This window comes from Strongylocentrotus purpuratus, unplaced genomic scaffold, assembly GCF_000002235.5.
Source record: "Strongylocentrotus purpuratus isolate Spur 01 unplaced genomic scaffold, Spur_5.0 spur5_scaffold_1, whole genome shotgun sequence".
NCBI lineage: Eukaryota > Metazoa > Echinodermata > Echinoidea > Camarodonta > Strongylocentrotidae > Strongylocentrotus > Strongylocentrotus purpuratus.
The window spans coordinates 284,896-304,094 of record NW_022145594.1 but is presented as its reverse complement, the minus strand read 5'-3'; the positions used below and the strand labels follow the sequence as shown (position 1 = coordinate 304,094).

The window sequence follows — 19,199 nt, the reverse complement described above, 5'->3', positions numbered from 1 at the left end:
AGGCTCTTGCCTTTTGTAATTGAGCCGTCTCGTCATTCATGCATTGTTATTTCATGATCTCCTCTACAAATTGTGTCTATGTACCCTTTAAAGAAATAAATGAATGGAATAAATGTCAAATTGAACTTGAACCATCATCACCTTCATCATCATCATCATTAGCATCATCATTTTTACCAAGTCTATCATCATCATCAATTTGATGCACCATCACCACCATCATCATAATCATCACAACCGCCATAATTTATCACCATCGCCATTACCACCATAATAATACAAGGAAAATCAGTATAAACATTATTTATGCAATCAGGCAATTTTTTTTTATTTCATTATATAAATTGATATATTTAAAAAACTCATATCTTTCTAAACACAAACACAATTCACTAAATGAATTCATGGCCACGACTTCATGACAAAGATAAAATTGAAAGAAAAAAAAAACAGAATTGATGTAATTCAGAATAAAAATTCTGCAATATATAGTGAATACAATATAAAACATGATATAACTGACATTTCTGAAATGCTTTGGTGTTTAAAATACTTTGAGAGTGAAATAAAGTAGGTTCGATATGTGATAGTCAAGATTTAAACCCCACAAAATCGCTTATAAGCATACCTGAAGCAAAATAAAGTCAAAAATACTTCCAAACATTACTCCCTCCCAACAAAACAACCTAAACATAGCCATATTTTTGAGTTGGCATTAAAGTCTGAGCCGTCGACAATTAGTTTGAAGAAAGAAAAAAAAAATCGACAAATGATCAGTTCTGTCGTGACAAAAACGTTACAAACACAGCATTTCTAGATGAATTTCAGAGAGAAAGGCTAGTAAGTGTTCACAGGGAGAGAATATTCTTAGAGTAATCCCAGAGAAGTAACATAACATATTAACAAATAGTTTCACGAGACATAAAAAAAAATTGACACCCAAGCAGCACATTGAAAACAACACCTCCTCCATGTGTCTGCCTTTCACTACGTCTTACATCAATATGAAATTATGCAACTAAGGATCTACCGTTAAGCGTACACAGTATTTACAGACATTTATAGCACAATTAATCATTATGGTTAGAAAGACTTTCTTTAACAAACATTGCCTAATGGCCACAAGATCTTTCCCTTTTGAGAAATCTAATTACCAGCCATTTGAATTAATGTTTTGCATAGAAATATATATATTCTCCTCGCATGTACATCCCAATATTTCAATTCTCATAACTTACCATTGGGATTACACAATGGATCTTTCTAGCAAAGGCATGAATGCAATAAGCTTAGATTAGATTTAAATTAGCTTGTGAGCAGTGTTGTGTTTATTGAAGGATTGGAATTTCATCTATCTTGCTTCGATGTAACAAAGCAACCCAGATAGAGAGATGACGACGACGAGCATAATCGCCATGCAGCAGGCATTGTATCTGAAATAGACAGAAAGGAATTTATAAGTTATTTTAACTTTGAATGAAAACTTGGTTGACAACTTAGCATCACGAGACTAGCCACCAGTTATTTCAATGGCGTGGGTCAGAATCCCAACGCTGCCACCGTGTAATGTGGTGTTGTTTGGCTGTATTACTAGAACACATGAACTTCGTTTTGACAGTGCAGCATGGTTGTATTTGATCATGAATGGTCAATATATAACATATATAAAATATATAAAATGTTGTTATTATTATATATTATTATATATGAGATCACATATCACAGATATTACAGTCGCTTTCACCTTTTAATACTTCAGTCCTATCAACCAACAAGAGACTAAACAAGAAATTACATTAACTCTAATGGCCAAGAATTGTTTGGTTTGGAGTCGGTGCAGATTCGGTGCAGAGGTGTGATCGAGGTATTACAGAGGCATATGTGAATGAATGACTCTGATCGATGTCTCATCAAATTACATTACTACTGAACCACAGCTCAAATGCACAATCTTTACATCTTAAGTCAAATGTTTAAGCACTGTACTACAACACCCTCTCAAAGGTCTCATTACTGTGTATTCCTCTAGTAGTCTTTCATCAGGGTTCCCAAAACAAAAATTCCCAATTTTTGTTTAATGATAAATGGTTTTAAAATTCCAAAATCCAGTGGATACAATCTTTGGACAAAAGACGAAAAAATAAGAGACCGTTTTTCTTTTAAGGCCAATGAAATTAGCTGATTTATCCCAGATTTTAGCAACTTTTTTTCTTCATATTCCCTGATTTGCAAAATAGTTGGTAACTCGTTCATAGAACGGTTTCCCTATAATCTCAATGATTATCTTCATAGAACAGCTAGTATGGAAGGAGTAGGTGTCTTACCCATCTCACAGAGCACACCAGCGTATCCAATAGGGCATTCACAGGTGGCCGAGGATGTGGCATCGTCTAGGAGACAAATACCCCCATTCTGGCAAGGGCAGATGTCTGTATAAAGAAAATAAGGCAACATCAGTATAAAACATTCAAATAAAAGATAAAAACTATTAATCTTTTGCTTATGAAAAATAGGTGTATGAGAGCCAAGTCAAGTAAAAAAAAAAAATTCCAAAGCTGATATAATTTATTCAATGGCATACAAACTTATTGAATGATAATTTTTGCTGATGCCCCACCAGGTTGTCAATGCTTTCCATGAAAGAGCATCTAAATTTACCAAGTTATTCTCAATGGCAAGTAACATTATAACTGTTATAAGATACTGAAATCAAAGCATTTGATTGGCTGAGAGCAAATTTGGCATAGAATTTTAGCATTAATTATTGATAAGAGGTTTTATGAAAAAAGGCCCAAGTCTGATGGATTGACACCAAAGATAGAAAGAGGACACATTCAGAAGAACAGAATATTCTTACCGCTAAGGTCGAGCATATCAGCTTCTCTCCTGGGATGGGATGTAGAAGCACTGTTTACTGGGAGCGCATGGGTTACTGGAACACGGGTTGGCACCAACTGAAAATACACACAAACACATGACAATGATTAGAACAATAATAATGACAATAATACAAGGGAGACATTAAATGTCTTTTATTTGAATTCCTTTATTTTCAGTACGCTAATCTGACTTGATAGCAATATTTTGTTTGTATTTTTTTTTTTCTTCTTTTTTTTTTGTTACTGCTTTTATGTTTTGATGTAAACATTTATTTATTTTGATATATTTTTCCCATTTGCTATGTTTTTCTTTATATTTATATATATATATGTTTTTGAATGCTTTTTTATATGATTGTATGTTTGATGTAAACTTGCATTTTTAGGACTTTTTTTGGACTTTTTGACAAGTCTTGAATAAAGCCTCATTTGAATTGAATTGAATACTGGTCAACCTGTTAGCCAGTGCAACCTGTCCATAGTCGAGACTAAGCCATCAACCCCACCAGTCTGGTGAGGAGGGAGAGAGGTAGGAATGAAAACGAGACCTGCCAAAGGGTGGATGGGCTCCATGTGAGCTAACAACCATCCTCCATTGAAAAGATTAAAGCCTTACTACCCAATTCTTTACAATAGTATGCTATGCACAGATTCAGAAGAAGATGGATGCCAAAAGCCACCAACCCCGAATGAACATAGGTTAAGGTACATGTACATATTGTCGGGAGAAGAAAAAACACTTCCGACATGCCGAAGAGCTACTTAAGGAAGTGCAGAACTTGCTGACAAATCAATATTAACTGACCTACGACTGTAATACTAGTAGAGAACTGGCAAGTGTCCATGTTGCCAGAGCTGTCCGTAGCAGTGAAGGTCACAGTGGTCACGCCGACCGGGAACAGGGTTCAGGAGCTGAAGTCACTTGTGATCGACACGATGTCATCGGAGTTACCAGGAGCAGTCAGTATTGACCAAACAACTACAGCGCCTTGGGCGTTTTGAGAGGCGAACATGGTGTGGTTTGAAGGGCAGTTCGACAGGACTGGGGCTGTGCTGTCTAAGGAAAATCAAAAAGTTTATTAGAATAATATTAAGAGCTTATTTTCAACACTTTAGTTACGATCTTCGCTCGTTTGTCACACATGCTATTTTGCACAAAACGATAGGTACGAAATGAAAATCAAAGACGATTGCGATTTTGGTTAGGTGTAGTGTTAGGTTTCTTTGGTCCAGAGTTGAAGTTAAGAATTATGTTAAGGTAGCTTAGCGAAATGTAGAGGTAGAAAAGATGCAACTAGAATGCAAAATGCATAATAATCTTGATTGGGCTTAATGTTACCTATCATGCCTTCTGCCTTGCAGATGCGTCTTTTTGTGCCTCTCTATTTCGCTAAGCCAACTAATGTAGGACATTGGACATGGTGGAATTGTTCTAGGAGCATGTGTCGTGGAGTCAGTTTAAGGTATCAATTTACTGTAAATTGATAAGTGCTTTGTCCACACACCATTTCTGCACTACATGGCACTCCTTGCAGCTACTGGCCTCACCCCGGCCCCCCCACTCAGAGGTCGGAATGACCGCATGCGTGTTGCCAAAATGTCCGGTAAAGGGGTACTTTTCGTGCAACAAAGTCCGGCCCGAGATTTGTAAAAAAAGGGGTGTATTTGAAGATTTCTTTAAAAAGGGGGTGTTTTTCTTTTTTTCTCTCATCTCTTTGGAATCCTGAGAAATTATTCCGAATTTAGGGGGGTACATTGAGCATTTTTCCTGATTTAGGGGGGTCTCCAAGGCAGGAAAAGCCTGCAAAAAGCCTGCGAAAGGGGGGTTCGGAAATGTTGGCAGTCCTCAGATAGGGGGTGCTTTCAAAAAAAGGGTACGAGCATATGCGTACCCTAAATAACACTGAGTGGGGGGGCCGGGGGCCTCACTTACCATCCCAGTATAGCTTCCTGAGTGAGCTGCTAAAGGGATTACTCCATCAAAAATCAAGTACAGGAGTCCCTATATAAGACGTACCATCGGTAAACACGACAATGATGTCGAAGCTGCAGGTGACAAAGTGCCCAGTGGTAGCTGTGTAAGTGACCTCAGTAGATCCAACAGCAAAGGAACTGCTTGGTGGTCGGTTGACCGTCAGGGTAGCGGAGTAAGAGTTGTCTGATGCCACAGGAGCCAGCCATGAAACGTCCGTGTTCGAGGTACCAGGGCTGGCATTGGCGATGATGTCGGTTGGACAGCTGGTCAGGACAGGGTTCTCTCTGTCGATGACCACTGTGACAAAGAAATCGGATGAAAATGATGTCAGAGATAGGGAATATGTACATGCAGCCTCCATTTTCAAGAAATATGAGGTGCTTCCTCGATCCAGAGATACAGTGTACATTCATCTCCTCAGATTTTGTACAAATTTGAATCATTTCACTACCTACATTTTTACAATTCTAAACTGCTCACGAAACACAGACGAATGCCACAATAGCAACATGTTTATATGCAGGAAGAATTTGAACCAAACAGTTGCTATAATAGAGTAAGGTGTTAACGTCATGTTCATTTGTCGTCCAGGTTACTGGTTCTAAACAGAGCCTGTCAATGAGGTTCACTCCACAATCATTCAAACAACAAGCTAGAGCAGGGCAAAGTCAGTGTTTAGTGCCGGTGTGACCACCACATCATGGTTTAGCACAAATAGTTTGGAACCAGCAACCTTGACTACTTAGCTAGAATGACGTCACACCATTAGGTACTCTATACATAATGGGTCATTTCAAATCGCTTGCCAGCAAGGTTTTTTTAAAGTAAGATTTCACCATAATGCCTCAAAACAAATCTTTAAAATTATTAAAGGACAATCACTAACCTCCACTTGAAGTGACAGTGACCTCAAAGCTGCATGTTGAGTAGAAACCAGCGTTATCGATAAGGTAACAGATGACCAGATAAGTGTCAACATCAAAGGAATCACCAGGCGAGTAGTTGCTGACTGTTGTGATGGGTTCTGAGGCGTCCATAGCTGTAGGGACGTCCCAGGAGGCCGTGGCACTGCGGGCACCCAACGCAGCCTGGACGAAGATGTTACTGGGACAGAACGTGATCTCTGTGGCGGAAGTGTCGCTGCTGTTTGTGGTGGAGATCGAATCCAGATTCAATTTTTATTTATTAATGCAATGAAGATTAGGTCTGAGAAAGCTTCAATCAGAGAAAGTGAAAATGCTCCAAAGATGATAAGTCTGTGGTCAAATTGTCTACATGAACCAAATCCTGAATACAGCTTTAGACCAAATACTATATCTAATGTTCACTTAGTTAAAAGAACTAACCTTGAACCCAATTCCAACCCTAATCTTAATCTTCAACAAAATAAAGTCTAGAGCAGTTAAGATCAACAGCTAAGGATCACCTCGCGAAATGATTGAAAAATAAAAAATGTCAAATTTGAAAGAGCTTTATTTTAATTGCTTCATGGTAACTATAATAAATAGGAATCACTTGTGTTTCAACCAACGGTAGACCTTTGCTGTATACATGGTCAATCAAAGTATCACCTTCAGTGGTTGATTGCTTTACATGTTGTGTATAGCCATGATTACACATCAAGTCTTGTATTCTAGATGACTGTTTCAATAAGTTATCATTGAAGTCGCCCATTACAATACATTTTGTACCCACTTTATGTAGCTCTTCTAATAACTTATTTAAACACAAACAGAAGTCCTTTATTCTGTATGTCGGAGGGCGATAAACAACTGCAATGACAACAGACACAGGAGAGGTTATAAGAAAAGCAATAAACTCTAGATTATCAATCTTTATATCAAGTCTGCTTGAAAATTCATTCTTGCTATAAACTGCAACACCTCCATGTGACTGGTCCTTGAACTGTTGCCTTGAATCACTTGTGATAGAATAAGAGTTATATCTTGATTGATGATACAATTTGAAATGAGCTAAGAATAATTCAAAAACGTCATCCTTATCCGATAGCCATGTTTCAGTCAAACAAATAATATCAGAATTCAGGAATGTTGGATTGCATTGTAAGTCTACATAATGTTGTTTTAATCCTTGAATATTGTGCAACATTATGCATAAACCATCATCATATGTTTCCTCTGCTATAGAAGTTTCCAAGAAATTGCTCATATCCCTAAGGTGTTTTTTAATCTTTGGATCACAGTATATAACTTTTGGATGAAACTCTTCAATGGTAAGTCCAGATAAAGAAGTTACACGACTCAGGCCTACATAGCTATGTCCAGATGCAAATATTTTTTTCAGTGATACTACTACTTTATTTAAAGTCATGCCTTGTACTTTGTGAACCGTGCAAGCATAAGCCAGTTTGAGAGGAAATTGCTTTCTTGTGTAATTTTTACCCATTGATTCTTCATACATTTTGATTGATTGAATGCCAATTTTCTGGCTATCAAATTTTACACCGATGCAGTATGGCTTGGATTCGTTATTTCGTTTTACTATTTCTGCAACTGTACCTATACATCCATTTGTCAAACCTATATTGGTATCAATATTTTTTAAAAGCATCACTCTAGCATTCAAAGCAATTGACAGATTGCTAGGCAAAGAACTTTGACTAGATTTACATGGTTGGGTACATATTTCGTCATTATCCTTGCTGTTATTTCTGTCTTCAGCTTTAACACATATAATATCTTCACATTTACTGTGCAACATTCTGTTATTCCATTCATTTACTTGTTTATTAGTTGAATAGATGTGCATATCTTCTTCACATTCTTCACCAGTTTCACGAGAGGTAAGGATTGATAAATCTGCATCTGATAAAGTGTCTTTCTTTTCCTTAACTCTCAATCTATTCAAGAGTAGAGCAAATGCCAAATCTTCCTTTTGTCTCATTATTTCAACCAGTTCTACCTTTTTGAAATTTTCAGACCACAGTGATTGTTCTACTGATTCCTTATACAAGGGTTTTCCTTTCACAGGTGGTAATTGATAAAAATCTCCAACTGCCAATACCGAAACGTTACCGAATGGACAATCAGTGCGTGATTGCTTAATTTGTCTTAATCGACCGTGTATGTAGTACAGCAATTTGGAATCTACCATGGAAATTTCATCTATGATCAAAATTTGCAACTGTCCAAGCTTATTACGAAGGGTGTTAATTTTTTCTTCACCAAGTGGTTGATAAGGAAATTTGGCTGTGATTGGAACTGAGAGCGCACTGTGAATTGTAGATCCTTCTATATTGAATGCAGCTATGCCAGTTGGTGCAACTTTCAAGATTGAAATGTCATCAGGATTAACCATCATTTTACCAAGTATACGTACAGCTTCGTGGTATATACATTTTATTAAATAAGATTTTCCTGTTCCTGCACCACCACTAATAAGTACATGAAAAGGTTGACTTTCTGTACCATTCACTTTCTCTAAGCACCATTGTCTAATTTTGTAAAAGATTTCTTTTTGCTCATTGTTTAAACATCGAATCAAACTATTTGATTCATGTTTTGAAATGTCATGCCTTCGAAATTCCACACTAGAAGTTTCATTCTTTTTTTCATGTTTGAAATCTGGAATGTCCAATTCACATTCTGGTTCATCCATTTCAACGTTGTTCTTAGGATTTTCTAGTCTTTCTTTTTCACTTTCAGGACATAAAAGAGCCCACGCATCTTCTGGAGGACCAAATTTTTCCATGAAAAGTTCAGCTTGTTCAATGGCTCTTGAATTTCTTTCGTACTCTTTACAATGTTTGTCTACTATTGATTTTACACTTTCCAAATTGCCTCCCTGTAGTTTGACACTACCTGTTTCATAAAATTCCTGATATGTCTGAAACTGTGGTGGTTTTAACTGCTCATCATTACTAAATGGCAGGAAAAGTTGCAATATACTGAGGTAATATTTTTCTGGAGAAACTGTTTTAGAAAATCTTGGATATCTTACGACAGCAGCACTAGACCTTGTTCGTTTCTGAATGTATCCCGAATTATTTTTCAATTCAAATAAATATGGTGATGTTTTAGTGCCTTTCACTTGCGATGCAGTTAGTATTCTGTAACATGCGCAAAATTTTGCAAGACACATAGTGTCAAATTCACTTCCATTAGGTCTAGCTTTATATCGATCAAGTTTATTTGCCATCCATGGACTCGTATCATCATCATCATCGTCAGGTCTACTTTGAATAACATGTAAAGGTAAACTCATTCTAACAGGATTTGGACCAACCGGAATAAATTCTACTTTTCGTGAACACTCTTTTAATCGAAGGGAACATACACGATACACACTCTCCTGTGCAGATACTTCTCGATTTTGCATGTAGACATTTCCGAGCTGTCTGATACTTTTTCTTGCATCATGATTTCCCTCATTTATTTCAGATTGAGCATGGCTTAAGAGCATTCCCATTTCTCTCTCTGATTTTGAAATGTATGATACAATATATCTAACACATGCATAAACATCCATAACAAATTGTAAGTCCATATTTGCATTCCATGCTCTCAGTAGAAAAGGATTGTACTGATTTATCCATATATCTTTGGGGTCTCTTTTCTTGATCAAAATTTCTTGTTTAGCTAATAACCTAGTTGCATTTTCAAATTCAGTCTGTGTTGTGTTACAATCTTTAAAAAGGTCTGAGACATTAGTGTAATTATTTTCCTGATTTACAGCGTTTTTGATAAATTCTAATAATTGTTTTGCACTATCAATTTCTTCGGGATTACCCTCTTTGGGATAAAGTACACATGTTCTATCAGATGGTGGTCTTGGAAAATTGAACCGACATGTTTTTCCCTTCTTTTTACAAGATTTTGAATGCTTTTTGCTATGCTGCTGCACATGAGTGATTATTTCATGGAGTTCTGGATCTTCTTGTTCGGATGGTATCTTGCAAGAAATGTATTTATCAATAAAGGAAACCACTTCCTCATCTGAACTATATCCATGCTCTGGTGCATCCTTTACCCAGAATAAACAATGTGTGTGTGGAGATCCTCGCTGTTGGAATTCAACACGATAAAAATAATCTATTACATGACCGATGGGATGTGCTTCAGACAAAATAACATTTTTCAAAAAAGTGTGAAATCTTTTGTCAAACATTCTTGCAACAGTCACTGGATTCGACTTTAAAAGTTCACATTTATCTGTCCAATCTAGGTCATTGATTTTTCGTTTATCACCTCTTTCCATTAATAAAGTATTTATTACTTCAGGCCATCTCATGTCTGCTGCCGAGAAACTTCCAAACCATGTAGGTATACCAAGCTGTCTCACCATGGCTAATAAATCTTTCTGTGTGGCAGACCAATATGGAGGAGAACCTCTTATCTGTTTCAGGAAGCGAAACCCTCTATCTGATTTTAATATGTCCTGAACTTTGTCAACTTGTTTTAAATCTTTGATAGTGATTGGTGCATCAGTATCACTTTTACTTGATGTTTTTCTCAATGCAATTGAAACACCGGACAAAACTTGCTGAATTTCATAAATGCACTGAGCATAAAAAATAAAATCTGTATTTTTAGCAAAGCGATTATCTACGTGCATTAGCCTATTTTGTAAATATCTTCCAAGGGTCACTCGTACACTTCTGACATCATGATAAGTTGGTTGACCTTTTGGAAATAATACAGGAAACGATTTTGGTTCATTGCTTTCATCTCTAAGAAGTGCTATGGGATTGTTTCCTTCACATGGAGCACAACAGAAAATATCATCAAAATGTTGATCAAGGATTTCTTGTCCAATATCAACTGGTTGCAAGCAGGTATCAAGTTGAATTCCATTTAACCTTGCTTCATGGTCATCATTTTCCTGTTCTTCAAAGTTTTGAATTGAATCGTCATTGTCATTTGTTTCTGCACTACACATTTCTCCTGACAACGAATTACTCCAGTTTTCATTGATACTTATATCAGAATACCACTTATTGTTTTTCTTCAAATAGTGCAACCCATTTAGCACCTTTATTTTGTTAACAAATTTATACTCATGATGGCCCTTATAAGATATTTTCCTTTTCAATTTTACACGGATTAATTGATCTTCTCTTTCTGGTGGAGGTAGCATATTTACAGTTTTCATTGTATTCGAAGGCACACAAACAACTGGTCCATGAACTGCATTTTGACCTCCCTTAGGTAAACGGATTAATTTGAAAAAACTTATGTTACGTGCAATTAAATGTTGCTCTAAATTATTCAAGTCCTTCAATTCATCTGGAATCTCATGCAATTGCAAACTGTTAACACTAGCCTCAGCTGGTAATTTATTCGTCAACAATTTTCTGTGGCATGTAAAGCATATCCATAAATGTCCACGAGATGAGCATGCCAATTGACAGTTTTCATTACAGTGTGAATTGCAAATATGTAAATAGGACTCATTCATACACGTTTTGTTTTGGTAATTTTGTTTAATGCATTTTAAGACTTGACTTTGAAAAAGCAATTTTAGACATACACAACAGACATATTCTGGTCCATGAGAAATAACATTTCTGAAATTTCCTAGTACATTTTCTAATTTTTTGAAACTCATTTTCTTAAGTCCAGCACGTTCTTTATTTTTTTCTGCGAGTCTCTGCCTATAATGCTGGTTAGACTGATACTTATGTTTTATTTTTTGTTTGTGTTCATCTCTAAATAATGTATCAGACTCATATTTCAATTTTATTTTCTGTTTGTGTTCATCTCTAAAGGATTTATTAGACTGATAGTCATGTTTTATTTTTTGTTTCATTTTTTTCTTGTGTTCATCTCTAAAGGATTTATTAGACTGATAGTCATGTTTTATTTTTTGTTTCATTTTTTTCTTGTGTTCATCTCTAAAGGATTTATTAGAATGATAGTCATGTTTTATTTTTTGTTTCATTTTTTTCTTGTGTTCATCTTTAAACAATGTATTAGACTGATATTTCAAATTTATTTTCTTCTTGTGTTCATCTCTAAACAATATATTAGACTGATACTTATGCTTTATTTTTTGCTTGTGTTTATCTCTGAAAGATTCATCAGACTGATACTTCTGTTCAATCTTTTTCTTCTTTTCATCTCTGAAACTTTTGTTAGAGTGATACTTTTGTTTCATTTTTGTCTTCTTTACATCACTGAAATCTCCTTTGAATTTGCAACCATCCATGTAATTCTCATTATTTTGAACATTATCGTATGCATCATTATCATTAATTTGTTTCCTTTTTGCTTTCATCCTTTCTTTAGCTAATTGTTGTCGTTTTCTTAAAGACTGCTTACATTTGCTTTTCTTGTTTTCATTTTTCATTTTTTTTTTAGGGAATTCAATTGTAGACCCTTTTACTGGAATATTTGTACCTTGTAAGTTAGCACTGGATTGTGTTTTCTTTATATCTTTCAAAAGATCAAATGAAAGATTCTTTAATTCAGATTCAGATAATCGTATAAGTCTAATTGTCACTTTTTTCAATACAATTTGTTCATCATTTAAAACATCAGTTACACCTCTATTCATAGTATGAACAATTCCTGATGGATAACTAGTAATTCTAGAAGCTGATTTTTTTTCCCTCTCATCTTTTTCCATTTTGGGCTGTTTTGTTTTGCAATATCTATGCATTTTTGGAGAAGAAATCTTTTTTGATTTAGCACACTTCACACTTTCATGAATTGTGTCACCTTTTCTCTTTCTTTTGGAAATAAAAATTTCTTCACTTTTTCCGCTTACACTTGGCACAAATGTTTCTTCAATTTCATCTTTCGTTGCGCAAGATCCGTATTCAAATGAAATATTTTTTAATTCAGATTCAGATAATCGTATCAGTCTAATTGACACTTTTTTCAATGCAATTTTTTCATCATTTAAAACATCAGTTACACCTCTATTCATAGTATAAACAATTCCTGATGGATAACTAGTAATTCTAGAAGCTGAATTTTTTTCCCTCTCATCTTTTTCCAGTTTAGGTTGTTTTGTTTTGCAATATTTATGCATTTTTGGAGAAGACATCTTTTTTGATTTAGCATACTTCACACTTTCATGAATTGTGTCACCTTTTCTCTTTCTTTTGGTAATAAAAATGTCTTCACTTTTTTCGCTTACACTTGGCACAAACGTTTCTTCAATTTCATCTTTCGTTGCGCAAGATCCGTATTCAAATGAAATATTTTTTAATTCAGATTCAGATAATCGTATCAGTCTAATTGACACTTTTTTCAATGCAATTTTTTCATTCAGTATCTTTAAATGGTCATTTCCAATGAACATGTTTTCTTCATTTATAACATCAGTTACACCATTTTTCAAGCCTGATGAATTGGAATATTTAATATCTTCAATTATTATTGTATCACTTTCACTTTCATTGTCTTCAAGCATATCACTATGAAAAGATCTTTTTTCAGTACATGTAACTCCCTTAGTTTCACCCATTCTTTTCTTTTCATGAATTAAACATGGTTCATTTTCCTTTGTTTTTTTTCCTTTGTCAATACTTGGAGCAATACATTCGACAGATTCAACATAATCGAAATGTACACCTTTAACATGTAATAGATAAATGCCCCTCATATTTGATTCATGTACAATTCGTCCAGGGTTATCCCATGAATACAGTCTCCACTTCAGATGTGTATCACTGTAAATTAATATATCTGTTTCAAGCAGATGTGCCATCACAGCAATCTCTACCTCTGTGGCCCATTCACCATTGATTTGTGGTTTATTTCTACTGACATAGTCCTTAACTGATGAAAATTCATACCTTAAACAACCAGCAAATATATGTGAGTTTTGCAGCAAATGTTGGATACATGTCTGCCTCAGAATGTTGTGATTAGCTTCCTTCCCCGTCAGACAAAGAGAGATTGACCTGTAAAAACAATTTCCATCGCCAGTAATATTAGTAATAATAGCAGGAGTACCAATATTAATGCACATATCGGTATCTGATTTGGAACTGATACAAGTATCTGTAATATTAAATTTAGCACACACTTTTTTCTTTTCACTTGAATGGACTGGGAAATATTTGTAGTTATTTGTAATGTACTCTGTATCAATTACCATGCAGTCATCATCATCAACATCATCTATATTGATAGAATCAGGCCTATCTGAGGGAGCACCACAAGGGAAATCGTTGCAATAATGTGTATCATGCTCTGCATCAATTATTATGCAGTCATCATCATCAACATCATCTATATTGATAGAATCAGGCCTATCTGAGGGAGCACCACTAGGGAAATCGGTGCAATAATGTGTATCATGCTCTGCATCAATTATTATGCAGTCATCATCATCATCTATATTGATATAATCAGGCCTATCTGAGGGAGCACCACTAGGGAAATCTTTGCAATAATTTGTATCATGCTCTGCATCAATTATTATGCAGTCATCCTCATCATCATCTATTTCAATACAATCAGACATATCTGTTGAAACACATTTATTACTTTTGTCAGTTCTATCTGTTGGCAAGAAAAATCCATCATTACTTTCAACTACATTCATATAGTCCTGTTCATCTTGTCCCACATGACCATTATCACCATGTTCTCTCACAGTAATCTCGCTTGAATTGATAAGATTCACAATTATACCTGTAAGTTCAAATTCAGTCTGGTTTTTATTGATACCCATAGATTCAGCTAATTTCAAGATATGATCGTACACACCTTTCCAGTTTGATGTACATAGAACGACACTGGTTCCATCATCTGTCATAAGTCCATGCCTGTCTCTAGAATGTGAATCAAAAATGAAATATTGTTTTTGTGTGGATATGATTGCAAATGTTTGGCCACTAAATGTACAAAAGCATGCATCATGTCTATCTAATTCCTGATGGAGAGCATCTTTCAATGTTACTGCATTAAAATTAATCAAAAAAGATTCATTTCCACAAATTGTACCCATAACACTCTGAGAACATTGCATTTTATAATGGACATCAAAAGCTTCTAATTGATCAGGTAACTCAGATATCAATAAGAAATTATCATTTATTCCAGAACTAAGCTGAATAAATTTATACAACTCATTACCATAATTCAATACCTTGTCAAGATCTTGTTTTTGCCATTGGGTAACATCTGTAATTTTACTGTATAAAATAGCAGCAAAACTGTTAGACACACATTGCTTTCCAGAATAAAATCCAAATCTAGCATTTCCTTGATGAAAATTGCCCAGGGCAACACATTTCACAAGTGTATTTTGTTCCATATTTGATATGTTTTCATTTGGGATTTGCTTCTCTTCTAAATTTACATTAGAGGTGTTGACTGACTGTTTATGGAATTTACTATCATGTTCCATTCCAAACATTTTCTTAAGAATAGACTTTTGTGACTTGACAAATTGATCATTTGCACATTCATCATCATGCTTACTGCTTGTTTTGTAAGTGACTTGGTTACCAACCTCAAAAGTATTAATTTCCTGACCATTTTCTGCTGCTTTGGACTGTATTTCTGTCATGTCTTTATCACTGCCACACAATTTATCCTTGATTACAGCAGTACTATTGCATTTATCTACCTTTACTTCACCCACGCTTTCAGTCTTTCCGTCACATGCTTTTCCTTTATCGTTCGATACTTCCATTTTCAATACTTCAGAATCAACTGACTTTCCACAAGATGTTTTGTTGCCCTTTAGAACACGGACTTTCTTGTTTCCTTCTTCAGTTTTTTGTGAGTGTTTTGCACCACCACATACTCGGAATGTGCTCTGTTCTTTGCTCTTGGATTGTTTCAAAGAAACATGACTATATGTCACACTGCCAACAAAAGATTTTGTCTGTGTTGTTTCATTTTGTACATGGCCTACTATATCAGCCCAAGATTGTTTCTCCTTGTTTTTTTGTGTGTAGAGGTGTGTTTCATGGTACATCATCGACTGTGGTGATTGCACACACTTTGCATATTCATCTAGCAATGTTTCTGTGTACAGTTGAACACTATCATCCTTTACTTTCTGACATTCTACATCTCTGTTTAGTTTGATGTCTACTTTGCGTTTTGATTTTCTACTTTTCCGTCTTTCATAGAAAGATTTCATTGCTTTGCCAATGTACGTTACACCAGGTTCTAGAACAACACCATTTATGGTTCTCTTTTTCTGACCTGTTCCACTGTCACTTTTTGCTGTTAATTGCGATATTCTTTCTTGCATCTTTTCCAACATCCTTGCCTTCTTTGTTTTCACCTTCATCCATTCATTACTATCTACTTCTTCACTATGCAATTTATCACGTTGTTTGGGGGAATCTCTTCGAGTGACTCCAGGATCATGTTCATGTGTGTCAAACTCATTTGATTTTATTTCTTTTACACTTTGATTTCCTGGCTCTATATTGATTTTCTTGCATTTCTTAAAATACCTTTTCTTTGATCTGGATTTCTTTTGTGTGCCAGCTTGCTTGGGTAAGAGAGGCACATGATCATCAAATTCTTCATCTACTGTCTCAAGAGGCTGGTATCTATTCAAATGAGAGGGGATACATACTTTATCAAACAGTCGATGCGCAATGTTGTTATTTCCACAAGATGAACAAATCCAGATTAATCTCCGCTCATTCACTCGATCTTGGCACAAAAAACCCATACACGTCACATGATAATATTCATTGCAGCTCTCACAAGTAGCTTTGTTTTCACTTTCTTCAATTGTATTCCTACAGACGCAACATTCTTCATTCTGCGGATCGAGAACTGATGCACAACTCCATAGCATATCTACAATCTCTTTTATCACTTCCTTGAATTGATCACCTTCAAATTCCATAATAAAGAAAAATCAACCTCACTTGTATGTCTCAATCTCTAAATATCCTGACCGGAACTTCTTTCTCTGCAATCAATCTCACTTGTATGTCTCAATCTCTAAATATCCTGACCAAAACTTCTTTCTCTGCAATAGATCGACCTCACTTGTATGTCTCAATCTCTAAATATCCTGACTAAAACTTCTTTCTCTGCAATCAACCTCACTTGTACGTCTCAATCTCTAAATATCCTGACTAAAATTTCTTTCACTGCAATCAACCTCACTTGTATGTCTCAATCTCTAAATATCCTGACCAAAACTTCTTTCTCTGCAATCAACCTCACTTGTATGTCTCAATCTCGGAATATCCTGACCAAAGCTTTTGTCTTTAATACTCTCTGCAATCAATTAGGCTCACTTATATTTTTACAACTCTTGTCTTTGTAATTAAATTAATCTCACATATATTTCTGTATTTCTCCAAACTCTGTTCTCTCTGCAATCAATTCAGCTTACGCACTTTACGATCAATCAATCTTACTTTTATTTCTATATATTCAGCTCCAAACTCTCTTCAATCAATTCTGCTTTAGTCACTTTACACTCAATCAAGCTCACTTTTTTCAGTAATAGGACTAGGTTAGAAAAGTTCAGACAGCTTAGAATAAAATAGATTCAGAAATCTTGTAGGAATCACTTCTGTGATAAAGAATATATTTAGAAAGCTTGTAAAATAGGAGAAGATTTGTGAAGTTCAGTAAGACAGAGTAGATTCAGAAATAAAGTATCACAAGAAAGTAGGGCTACTTCTGTAGCAAAAGATCAAGACCTCTGTCTTGTAGGAATTACTTCTGTAATTAGAAAAGTTCAGACAGCTTAGAATAGATTCAGAAAAAAAGTTATAAGAATCACTTCTGTGATAAGAATAGCTCTTGATTCAAGGTTTCTCAGGTTTCAATAGAATAATTGTGGTTCAATGTGATTCTTGCTATCTATCACAACTCTTCTTTAACTCACCAACTAGCTTCTTAAGTGCTAGTGGCTTATTGTCATGAGTTGCCAATAAACAGACTTTCTCTTGCTATCTATCACAACTCTTCTTTGACTCACCGACTAGCTTATGTATGAGTGCTAGAGGCTTATTGTCGTGAGTTGCCAATAAACAGACTTTCTCTTGCTGTCTACCACAACTCTTCTTTGACTCACCGACTAGCTTATGAGTGCTAGAGGCTTATTGTCGTGAGTTGCCAATAAACAGACTTTAGGATGGGATTCTGGATGAAATTTCAAATGAACTTCTGAATGAGTACTACTTTTCTCAAAAACTCAAGATAACGAGTTCCGAGGGTGAAGATGGAATGGTATGGTATGCAATGTTTTGAATATGATAGAATGGGAATGGGATTCTGGATGAAACTTCAAATGAACTTCTGAATGAGTACTGCTTTTCTCAAAAACTCAAGATAACGAGTTCCGAGGGTGAAGATGGAATGGTATGGTATGTTATGTTTTGAAAAATGAAGATGATTTGACAAATAACAACACAAACACAATTGCCTTCCAAAGCAACCAGTACCTGCCAAAAGAACAGAGACAGAAAATTGAATACATAATCAACCTTACATACAGTAACTCAAATCTCTTGGGATCCATAAAATAGCTTTCTGAGAGACTGTGGGTCATAAAACAATAGGACAAAACAGGTTGGGTTCTGTGTAGACCTTCGACTTTAGCAAGTTTTGACTTATCCAAGGTCACATGTACAATATGTATTGTATTAGACTTTAAAGGTAAAGACCAGTATTGGAAACGCCCCAATTTCAAAAAAAATGAAATGGAAGCTCTCATTATCAATCATGTGAAAGAATATGTTTTGACTAATACATAATGATAAAAAATTTGCCGGGAAACCGCCTACTAATTCATATATTTGGTAAATTTGTTTCTCTCATGGACTGTGAGAGATATAGGGTAGTCCCATATACATCTTTCTGTGTATAGTGCTTGTAACTTTACGAAGAATGGGCCAAATTTCTTATCATTTTGATGATTCCAGAACCTTGCAGATGCCAGATGCTAGATGATCAACCTTTTCTGATCGATTCCACGTTTCTTTCACAATGCAATCGCATGACCATAACTGGTCTTTACCTTTAATCAAGATATTTGTGCATGTTTGCACTATATGTTTAACACCCCCACCCCCCCCCTTTTTTTTCATCTTGACCAACTCCTTACATGTTTGATGGATTCTATTCAAATTTTGGTAACACCCAATGGAAGAGTCTACAATTGATGGGCTTAATATGATGGCTGAGACATGTTTCATTTAATTCAACTGTGTGCAGTCTACTGGTATACCTCCTTCTTCCCATGAACCACAGTATTGCCGTAGCCCTCAATATAATTATTTGACTTGTCAAGCAGAAAATGTCTATGTAAACATAACCTTGATAAATAACACCAAAAAATATTCTTCCTTATTTTTGTACCAAGTGTGAAGATCTTGAAAACACAGGTACTATTGCACATTAAAAATGTAAACAGCGCAATGTAATATAGCCATA

General features: G+C 35.3%; 1 protein-coding gene across 4 annotated transcripts in view; it reads right to left on the bottom strand.

Moving 5' to 3' along the window:
* Nucleotides 1-308: 308 nt before the first annotated feature.
* Nucleotides 309-19,199, bottom strand: part of LOC105443208 (hyalin-like) — a 30,527-nt gene continuing 11,636 nt past the window's right edge. The window contains exons 5-12 of one of the 4 annotated variants that reach the window (XM_030977218.1): nucleotides 14,538-18,208; nucleotides 13,619-13,726; nucleotides 5,741-5,997; nucleotides 4,897-5,151; nucleotides 3,685-3,936; nucleotides 2,858-2,954; nucleotides 2,325-2,429; nucleotides 309-1,433 (exon numbers count right to left, since the gene is read on the bottom strand). In XM_030977218.1, coding sequence (XP_030833078.1) covers nucleotides 3,785-3,936; nucleotides 4,897-5,151; nucleotides 5,741-5,997; nucleotides 13,619-13,726; nucleotides 14,538-14,557 — 792 coding nt within the window. In that variant the 5' untranslated portion in view covers nucleotides 14,558-18,208 and the 3' untranslated portion in view covers nucleotides 309-1,433; nucleotides 2,325-2,429; nucleotides 2,858-2,954; nucleotides 3,685-3,784. The other 3 variants (XM_030977224.1, XM_030977212.1, XM_030977208.1) reach the window with 3 other exon arrangements.